Source organism: Mauremys reevesii, linkage group 1 (assembly GCF_016161935.1).
Source record: "Mauremys reevesii isolate NIE-2019 linkage group 1, ASM1616193v1, whole genome shotgun sequence".
Lineage (NCBI taxonomy): Eukaryota > Metazoa > Chordata > Testudines > Geoemydidae > Mauremys > Mauremys reevesii.
In genome coordinates, this window is record NC_052623.1 from 210,134,132 (window position 1) to 210,145,236 (window position 11,105).

Genomic DNA, 11,105 nt, shown 5'->3' on the forward strand with positions numbered 1-11,105 from the left:
CACTGATTCTTCTCTCTATTAGGATTGCAGCAGCACCTACCTAGAGATCCAGGTCAGGGATCAAGGCCTCACTGGGTTAGGCACTGTACACACGCATAACCAAAAGATAATCTGCACGCCAGAGAGCTTACAGTTTTAGGGTGGTATTACTCAGAATAATGGGATGAAATAAGCAAAGGAAAACGTAGGCTGACCAGCAGGAAAAGCTTGCTACCCGTGAGAACATTAGACACTATAATAGTGTTTCAAGGAAATGGTGGGCATCATACAATTTGAGACAAAAGTGGACTGGGTACAGCCCCGGAGCACTATGGGGAACCACCCTGTGCTACTCAGCAGGAGATGGACTGGATTCTGAGTGTGTTTCAGAGAGCAAGGGAGAGTCGTTTATCCCCCAATGATACAAAAGCCATTAAGCCAGCTCCTGCTTTCAAATCAGCCTTGTCTGCTTCACCCCCCCATTTGCTCAGCTGCTTGAAAGTGGGATTGAGGGATCCAGATACAGCTGAGCTGAGGAGACACGAGATCCCTTTCCCTACAAATCCACCTGACCCCCTACCCCTTCCTAGCCAGTCATCACAAAGGAGCCTTCAGCCTGAGTCCCAGCCCAGTGGGTCCCAATATCTTTGCTGTGACTGACTGGTCACAAAGGCTATTCTTTAATTTAACTGTACAGTAACTAACAGGAATCAGCAACAACATCTGGGCCTCCAAGTATTTACTGCAGGAATTAGGGAACTAGGGAGTGGAATAGGAAATCAGACTTCTCAGGGCTCAGGGGATTGGGAATAGGCGCTACAGACATTGACCTCTAAGTAGCTGGTTAGAGCTGCAGACCAAGCAAATAATAATCAATTATTACTATCTGATGTCTGCTCAGTAGCCTAGGTGAGATGAATCACTGGTCTCAGCCCACTTCAGAATTGTTAGGAGATCTTATTGCCATCAGTGCCAGCATAAATGATAATGATTATCAGCAGCCTTATATGGTGCCCATCACCACGCATTCGGAGCACCTTGGTATCTGAATTGACAGCTCCAGCAGAGAGATCAAGGACTGAATGGGTCACAGGCTGGAACTCCCCTCTGACCACTGAAGAAGGTCAGGGTTGAGACACATTGATGGAGTGACAGGAAAAGCTTGCTTAAACACAGGACATAAGCCTCTAGGCCTGGCAATCCAGCACCTTCTTCATTATCTACATAAAAACATTCCAGAATTGTCACTCTGTGTGTCACTGTTATGTCTGCTGAACTAGTGTGAAGTGATGGAAACAGCCACACGCTTGGCTGAGCACTCTCTCTGTTCACCAGGTTCAATTATCACTGGGATTTCCGGTCCGTTATCATCCAGTTTTTTAAGTTCTCAACCATTTTGGGCTTTTTTTTTTTTTTTTTTAAAACACATGACTTTATGACTTACACCCCTGTGACAGCCTGGGCTTTCAGTTACTAGTTATTATTTATACTATGGTAGTAGCACCTAGGAGAGGGGTGGGCAAACTTTTTGGCCTGAGGGCCATATCTGGGTGGAGAAATTGCATGCAGGCCATGAATGTAGGGCTGGGGCAGGGGGTTGTGGTGCAGGAGGGAGTGCGGGAGGGGCTGTGGTATGTAGGAAGGGGCTCAGGGCAAAGGGTTGGGAAAGGAGGGGTGCAGGGTGTATGAGGGGGCTCAGGGAAGGGGGTTGGTTGCAGGAGGGGTGTGGGGTGCAGCAGGGGGCTCAGGGCAGAGGGTTGGGGTGCGGGGTGCAGGACGGGTTCGGGCTCTGGCCCGGCACCGCCTACCTGGAGCGGCTCTGGGGTGGCAGTGGTGTGCAGAGGGGCCAGGGAAGGCTCCCTGCCTGCCTGCCTGGGCCCCATACCACTCCAGGAAGCGGCCAGGACCACATCCCTGCGGCCCCTCGGGGAGGGGGAGCACAGGGCTCGCGCTGCCCTTGCCTGTGGGTGCCTCCTCCAAAGCTCCCATTGGACGCGGTTCCCCGTTCCCGGCCAGTGGGAGCTTCGGGGGAGGTACCCACAGGCAAGGGCAGTGCGCGGAGCCCTCTGCCCCGCCCCTGCCTCCAGGAGCCGCAGGGATGTGGTGCCGGGTGGCAATCCCGCGGGCCGGATCCAAAGCCCTGAGGGGTTGGATCCGGCCCATGGGCTGTAGTTTGCCCATCCTGGCCTAGGAACTGCAATCAAGGATCAGGGTCCCATTGTGCTGGGCTACATACAGATATGTACAAAGAGGACAGTTCCAGCTCCAGAGAGCTCATAACTGATAGGACACACAGGATGCCATAGAATACATTAGAACCCATAACCACAGCTCAGAGCACCCACAAACTCGGCAAAAGTTTAGATCTAGGTCCAACTCTGTTGTTCAGACCCATTTCTAAAATAAACCAGAGTATTAACAGTTTTAGTCTTTTCTTTTGATAACACCAAAGACACCAGCCTGAGGGATAAACCTTTACAAAGAACATTCACTTTGTTCTTAGATCAGCTGGAATATAGCAGAAATGTCTATAACAGAGGCCCCCATGGAGACAGACACAATCTGGCTGAACGAGGCACTTCTGGGAATCTCATCTGGCTCCTGGGATGGGATGTGAAAACAAAGTCTGGTTAACAGGAGTCTCATGACTTTGGAAGGATGCATCTGGCAGAGTTTTGTCACAAACTTTCATCTGTACAAAGAAAAATGTTCCTCGACATGTAACACCACACAAGAAAGATCAAAGGTGCCCCAAGTCCCTCCTGATGGGGAAGCAGCTGCTCCAATAACAGTAGGCAACACTGAGTTTCAATCACTCCCCATATCTTTTGTGGGGAGGAAAATCTGCACACTACGCTGCCTCTCACCAGCAGCTCCCTGTTAATTACAGGCAAAGAATTTGTGCTCTGGCAGATGAAGGCCCTCGCTGCATGCTGGTGAATTTGCACAGCCCAGACTTGTCAGTAAACAGCAGCTTTGTTTGCAGAGGGATGCCACAGAGTCACATATACACCCTACATTTGTCATATTCTGAAGCTTGCAATATCCACCCAACCAGCCCAGGCTGCTGAATTCATCCTTGGTAACATTCCTATGTATAAGCAGTGTGGTGTAGGGGTTAGAGCATAGCACTGGGTTCTTGGGACAGAGCTCCAAGGTTCTAGTGCTGATTCACCTACTGATTTAGCCCTCAGTCCTGCAAGGTGCTCAGCTCTGTGGCCTAATACAGCACAGCACTTAAAGTTAAGCACAAGCTTAAGTGTTTTGCTGGATTGGGCCAAAAGATTCAACACCCTGCAAGCCTGAGCACTTGTTGTGTGACATTAGCTAAGTCACTTCTCTCTTTCTGTCTAATGCATTTATAACGTGCCCATCACCATGGACATGCAGGTCCAACCACCTGCCAAGCCGAAATGCAAAGGCAGGATTCCAAGGCGGTGGATGGTGTCAGAGCAAAAATATCAGACAGGACAAAATTCAAAGGAATGTTGAGTCTGACATTGCTTCCAGTGAAGTCAATGGCACCATTCCCATTAGCTTGAAGCCATGTCTATACCAGTAGACAAAAGCATGCTATAGTTTTGACCCACATTAGCTGATCAAGGTAAACTACTAGGGTTGACCCCTGCCAGCTAACACATGTTCAAATACAAATTGTCTTGTCTACAATAGGGGTTTAACATGTCATAGTTATGTGTAAAAAACCGGTAAAACTTTCCCATATATACAAGTCCTCTGACCCCGTAAAGATAACCGAACAGTGTCTGGATTCCTTTCTTGTTAACTGAGTATTTACATACTATTCCTTCGGTACCCAGGGATGAGATGTGCACCATATAGGAGACTTAGAGGCTTAAGGATTAACTTTTAATACACTCATTTTCTTTCCCATGGGAGAGGATATAGAGAAGGTAAAAGACATTTTGAGTCTCTATTTCCTCTCTTCTATCCCATCCAGTCACCTCACTATAAACTCTGCTTCCAAGAATCAACCCCTGTACCCAGAGAAAGGCCAGCTATGAACACACGCAGTCCCATCTTCATGGCAGCCCCTGCAACACTAGCATACAAATCTTGCACTGAGATCCTGATCCCTCCAACTGAATCATCAAACACGACCAGAGGGCAGGAGGGGGATTCCAGATGCTGACCCCAGAAGAGAAAGATAAATAGAACTACATGAGCGTGATGGCTGGATTCCATCTGGGTGGCAGGGCTCAGGGTCTATTGCTCTTGTGATTGTTACTGAGCTTGGCCAAGAAAAGCTCCCACGGTTTGGCAAGTCTACAATTTTCCAGTCTTCACAAAAGAACCGCAGGAACCTTTTTTGAAGCAGTTTCTTCTCAAGAAAGATTACTAATGGGCCTAACAATAGCACTGGGGTGAGTGCAGGATAAAAACCTAGACAGGTAGAGAGAGAGATACTCCAGTGGAGCTTAGTAGCAATTTTCCCTACATAGGGACTACAGGTTTAATGCCCAGTGTTAATTTTCTGAATACACTGAACACAGAATCCACCAAAAGCAGACAACAACTAGAGAGGTTATCATCTTTGAAATCTAAAAGAGGCACACAATATGTTTCTATGATGTGTACTGCAGAACAAGACGTACGTATATTTATACAATATTATTGCATGTCACTGACATATAGCAATAATACATAGCACTTAGATAAGGGGTTTAAACTTCACAGTGTTTTCTAAACACTAACTAGTTAGTCTTCAAACACAACCAGCTTCATAAGACAGGTAGGCCAGGATTTCCCATAGCATGTGCCAGTCATATTTAGGTATCTAAATGGTTTGACTTTCAAAAGACCTGAGCACTCACCAACTTCCATAGACTGAAATGGAAATGCAAGGTGCTTGGCACTTTTGAAAAATCAAACCATCTAGTCAGATACCTAAATCTACACTGAACAGCCTAACTTTAAACCTGGTTTTGAAAATTTTGGCTGTTAAGTTATTATCCCAATTTTATAGATGGGAAGATTAAGGCACACAGATATTATTGTGCCTAAATTTGGGCATCAAAAAAATTAAGGCACCTACAAATCCTTTCACATAGCAAGCCTCTGAGTGTGACCCTCCTTATAAATTAGGAAACACTTTTAAAATATATTTAACACCATTATAAATGTTGGCGGCAAAATGGGCTTTGGAGTGGAGGCTGACAGCTCGCGACCCCCCCCACATAATAACTTTGCGACCCCCTGAGGGGCCCTGACCACCGTTTTGAGAACCCCTGGGCTACCCAGAATACTAGTAGCACAGCTGGCATCAGGGTCCAAATTCATCCCTGATCCAAATCCACTGGCTCCTACTCCTGTGCGCAGACCACTGTCATGGTTATTATTTAACATTTATATTGCAGTTGTACCAATGCACACCTTCTTACAACGAGATTTTGTCTTATACATTGACCAGAATTAATTACAGTTTGTTTATTATTACTGAGGCCTTGTTCAAACTTGTTTACCCCTGTGGCGGTGTGTAGGATTCATGTAGCTATACACCATAGTGACAGAGGCAGGCTGAGTCCACACTCACTGTGGTGTGTACCTACATGTGGAGGGCTCCAGCCTCGGGAGGCAGTGAGTAAAGGCTCCGGCAGCAGGACAAGACACTGCTAAAAAAGGCAGTATAGACTTGGCAAGCACTGCTTGGGGGTTTAGACTCCAGAGAACCGTGTAGAATATATACCCTGGGGGTCATGCATTTACCACACTCGGTGCTACTCACCTAAGCAGTGCCTCACCGTCTACCCTGATATTTATACCCATGCTATCTGGGCATGCATTATCTGTACTGTACATGCCACTCTAAGGCTATGTCTACACTACAGCTGGGATTGACACTCTGAGATCGATCCACCGGCGGTCGATTTAGAGGGTCTAGTGAAGACCTGCCAAATCGACAGCAGATCACTCTCCAGTCGACCCCCGTACTCAAACTGAGGAGAAGAGTAGGGTAAGTTGATGGGTGTAGACCCTGCAGTAACTCGACCAAAGGCATGTCGACTCCAGCTACGTTATTCACGTATTCATAGCGTAGGTCGACTTACCGCAGTAGTGTAGACATAGCCTTAGTGTTGACCTATCCTGTGGCTACATCTCCACTGGAAGATGGGGGCGTGATTCCCAGCCCACGTAGACATACTTGTACCAGCTCTCATCAAGTTAGTGCATTAAAAACAATAGCGTAGCTGCAGAAGCACGGGCAGGCACAGTAGCAGCATGCGTTAGCTTCCCGAGTATGCACCTGTGGGATCCAGGTAGGTTTGTACTCAAGGCGAATAGTCTCTGCCGCTGATTGCCGTGGCCTGTGCTGCCACAGCTACACTACTATTTTGAGCACACTAACTTGATGAGAGCTAGTGCAAGTCTGGCTACATGAGCAGGGAATTTCACACCCCAACTCTATGTGTAGATGTGCCTAAGAAGATAGATAAAACTGCTTCCTGTTTGAATTCCAGCTTCTTGACGTATGGAAATACTGACTGTGTAAGATGTCAGGCATTAAGAGAAGGCTAGTATTACTGTATTATTATGCACATAAAAATGTGAAATGTTAATACATGCTATAGCACAAATCCACTCCCTCTCAGTTTTCATGGACACTGCACTAAGGCCGGTTTGGCAGTGTTAGCTGTGACCCCATCACCTCTCCATCTCACCTCCATTCCTGGCATGCCACAGTACTCTGAATTTTTCATCTCCTCAGCAAGATGCTGATATCTGGGGGAGTTTACTGGAGAGCTTTAGTTTCTGGGTTTTTTTTCTCTTCATCTTTTGTATTATTCTAAATCCTGTCTCTGCCATAACCATGGTAGTGAGGACAATGGGTGGGAGGCAGAAAAATGAGCTGTTTTGTAGGAAATCAGATGTGTTTATACATTTTTAGGCAGAGCCAAATTGTGATGCTTCAGGGTGTGGCTAGCCATCTGTAACAAATGTGAAGGGGGATAAAATGCAAGTGGAAAGAAAGATCCCCCCCCCCCAGGGATCTCTTTTCTTCATAAATGCACATTCTGTTTCTCTCCCCAGTACAGCTTGAGTTCATTTTCTTTAAATCACTTCCACATTTTCCTGCCTTAATTATAAAATAGTTTGTTTCAGACCTCACTTTCAGGAAGACTGTAGCACCAGGAATTCAGACCCCGCTTATTTTCTATCAACAGACTTTTGGGTTTATGAGTTTGGAGTTAATAACTTTTAATTCCTGAAGAAGGTCAATGCAGTAAAAAAGGAAATGTTCAGAGAAAGTACAGTCTCACTTTAAAGCTTGATCACACAACAGGACTTAGGTTTTGGCAGAGGATTTACAGATCAAATATAGTGCATGGGAACAAAATTCTGTTATGCTTTTTAAAATATAAAAAGGCACTAACAGTAAACCAGGCAGATGTAACTTTAGCTACCCAAAGGAATACATTTCCATTCACACTTATATGCTGAAACTTTTACCCCAAGAAAAAAAAATTACTTTTCCCAACTGTGGGTGTATTTTTCACCAAATGAAACTGTTTGAAAGCTTTGGAGGGAGAAACTGTTAATTGTTTAAATTGCTCGAAGGAAAGTGTAAATCATCAAGGGCCCTTTTCTGAACCCCCAGATGATATCCATTACTTCCTCCAAATACCCACCCCTGCGATCCAGTCTTTCCCCAAATCCCCCTGCTTTGGATGCTTTGTCTCCCCCGGTAAAGGCACACATTTGCTTTCATGCTCACCCGCTGCCTAGATTTCAGGTTCCAACTTTGCAGCAGATCAAAGCCGCTCACGATTCGTGGGACTACGAGCACGAACCACCCCAAATATCCCCGGGCTCTCTCGCCTGTGTTTGCAGCTACACTTAACAATATGCCGTGTATGTGCGCGAGCTGGAAAGCTAGTCATGGTACAAAGTGCCGGGGGAGCCCGGAGCCCCTCACATACCTCAGCGTGCAGCCGGGCGATGGCCACAAGGGCGAAGAGGGACAGACTTTTCCAAATCTGCAAAAGAAAGAAAGAGGAAGAAAGATGCGTGGGGGGGGGGGCAGGGGACGAAGGAGGCGCCCCAGAAAACTTCCTCGGGCTCCCCTCTTCTGAGGTCCCCTTCCCACCCCTCCCGGCACCAGCCTCTCCCGGCCCAGCCGCAGCCCCGCTCACCATGGTGCTCCTGGCTCGGGCAGAGGGGCGCGAGTGGGGCAGGCTGGCGAGAAGCGGAGAAGGGCCCTTTGCTGCTTTTCCTTCTTCTTCGGGAAATTTGATCAGGGCTCTGGGAGGGAAGCGCTCCCCCCCCCCCACCCCATCTGCCTCCAGCTCCGCCCCTCCCAGCCAGCCTCCCCCGGCCCCCTTCACCCGCTCCTCCCTGGCTCCCTCCCCCCCGGCTGCTGCTAACCCGGGGCCGGCAGCGTGTGTGAGGCGGCGCTGGCTCCTCCCGCTCCGACTCCCTAGGCAGGAGGGCCCCAGCGCCGCTATGGGGCTAGGAGCCCAGGCTTTCCATGCATCCCGACCACTTGCAGGCACAGGCCCTGCCGAGCCTGCCAGCCCCTCCAGGGGGGCATCAGGCCGTGCCAAGGAGTCAGCCTTGCCAACCCTCCAGGACAGGCCTGGAGTCTCCAGGAATTAAAGATGACTCTTTAATTAAAGATTATGTGATGAGACCTCCAGGAATATGTCCAGCCAAAACTGGCAACCCTACAAGGAGAGGAAGGTGCTCTCTAGTTGGGGGACGGGGGAATTGCCCAGCAGCTGGAAGGGGGAAGAAAGGGGGTGGGGTGGGGATGATTCCTATCCGGTGTCTCCCCCAGCACTGAAGCGAGGCTGCTTCAATCTGGGTGGGTGGGAGCTGCACAAAGGGAGAGGGTGGAGGTGGTGCAGCAGTGACATAGCTTAAGAGTTGAATTTTGGGTGGGCTCCAACTTCTGGTCGACTGGCAGTCACGCTAGCTGGACCCACCGTGTCTGTGTGTGAGGCGCCCCAGGGGCACGGAGGCACCTGCTGGCTCCCTGGTTGACAGAGGGGCAGTCACACCCGCCCTGCAAGTAAGAGGCTCTGGGGCCAGACCCAGAGGTGCAGGACCTCTTGCGGTGGGGGCTCTAAGTAGGATTGCCAACCCACCAGGGTTTATCCTGGAGTCTCTAGAAACTGTAGTATGAATTATGTCATGTGATGAAACCTCCAGGAACACGACCAACCAAAATGGGCAACCCTAGCTCCAAGATGCAGTGCCCTCCCAAGCCCAGTGCCACATGCTCGCCTCCTTTTGCGACCTGTGGCAAAACAGCTTCACAGGTTCCATTGCTGCAAACGGCTACAATGCCCCACCCCAGGCAAAGGCTGCCACTCACCTGCTGGCGCTGCTCACAGCCTGGGCGCAGGTCTCCACGTGACAGCAGCAGCCAGGCTCAGGGAGCAGCACATGCCTCATCTGCATGTGTTGAGGAGGGACTGGACTCAGCATGGCTGCTCAGGACCTCTCCAGGAAGAGGGTGGTGCTGGTGGCTCTGAGGCCCCATGGCTGGCGTGGCCCAGCCCACACATCACTCTGACACGTAGTGAGAGCAGGGCTGCTCTAGTGCCGGTGCCTCGAGCCTCTGGGGCACAAACCCGGCATCAGCCCCTGGCTGCCCTCAAGCCCTTCCTGTCTTATGCTGTGTGCCCATAGGAACCAATGGGAGCTAGGTGTTCTTCCAGTGGAGGTTGTGACTCCTCCAGGGAGGAATAAGTAGTTGCAATGGCAGTGGTGGTGCAGTCTCACAGGCTCAGCTTTGGGTGGGCCTTGGTGGTAATTGTGGGGAGAATGTGGACTACCCAGGCCCACCTGTGCCTACACCCCTGGGGTGCAGTAAGTGCCAGCCATGGCCTCCTTCTCTCCGATTCCTTTACGTTTTGACTCAACAGAGACAACACAGTGGAAAGATGGTGGCTGTGATTTGGGCCTTGAGTGTCTGGAGGTGTAGCGGTGTGTATGAAAAATGCAAAGTCCCTCAACACTCTACTGTGGCTCTCAATAATGTTTCAGGAATAAATAATGGTACTATCATATTTTTCTATACACAAAGACCAGCCATATATATTCAGTCCGAATGACATTTGCTTTAGATTAAGAGAACAACAAGAACAAAAGTAAACTCACTGAGAGTACAGTGTGCATCGCTCTGTCACAGTCTGCACAGAAAGAACACAAAATGGCTGATGGCCTCCATAGACAGCAGAGTCCTTAAAGATTTAAAACTGCTGTATACAGAAAACAAACACATACCAGTCACATAACTGACTACAGCACACTGTCTGATATACCTTTCACTTCTATAGCTGAAAATTCAAAACTTAACATTTAACAAAGCAGACCATGAGTGAGGGGCACATAACGGCTAACTATGCAAGGACATAGTCAGGAAACCTTGTGGTTTATGTATTGTATATATAACAAAGAGTTTGGATCAGAAGCACTAGTGAGAGGAAAGCTATTGCCTGTACAGAAATAAAATTACATACATCAGTATTTCCAATCACTGCTGCTATTAATCCAAACTCCTTCATACATCTATAGTAAGTAAGTATAGTCACAAAGGACCACAAATTATGTATATATTTCCCCAAGTATGAGAAAAAATACACACTGCAGCACTGTGACATTCCCCTTGTGTTATCTGGATCCCTGGTGTTATCTGCTAGGTCATGCCAATCCTTGACTCTGGGAGCCAGCCTTACCCCACTCTGCTGTGAGAACCCCCACTCCTTGGCTGTTCATGCACAGCATGTAAGCTGCTCCCAGCTACGTGAGTGAGCACTTTTGGCCAGCCACTGCTTGGATTGTGCAACCGAATGACACTAGCCAATATTACCGGTCCCACACACAACCCTAGGAACCTCCATCTTGCAGAGTCCAGTTATGCCTGCTGGACACTGCAAGTTCATCAGTTTAACAAAGAAATTGATATGTAGCAGGCTTGTATTCCAAGGGGAATTTCTGACATGCTTCAAACCAAACGCACTGCTTCAGGTAGAATAAACAAACATTTATTAACTACAAAAGATAGATTTTAAGTGAGTATAAGTCAAAGCACAACAAGTCAGATTTCATCAAACTAAGTAAAAACAAAATGCATTCTAAGCTGATCTTAACACTTTCAACGT

At 48.3% G+C, this 11,105-nt stretch overlaps 1 protein-coding gene across 1 annotated transcript in view; it reads right to left on the reverse strand.

Annotated features, from left to right (window-relative positions):
- Positions 1–8,248, reverse strand: part of FSTL1 (follistatin like 1) — an 82,964-nt gene extending 74,716 nt beyond the window's left edge. Inside the window, exons 1-2 of the mRNA XM_039512963.1 lie at positions 8,130–8,248; positions 7,917–7,973 (exon numbers count right to left, since the gene is read on the reverse strand). Coding sequence (XP_039368897.1) covers positions 7,917–7,973; positions 8,130–8,132 — 60 coding nt within the window. The 5' untranslated portion in view covers positions 8,133–8,248. The remainder of the gene's footprint in view (positions 1–7,916; positions 7,974–8,129) is intronic.
- Positions 8,249–11,105: the final 2,857 nt, after the last annotated feature.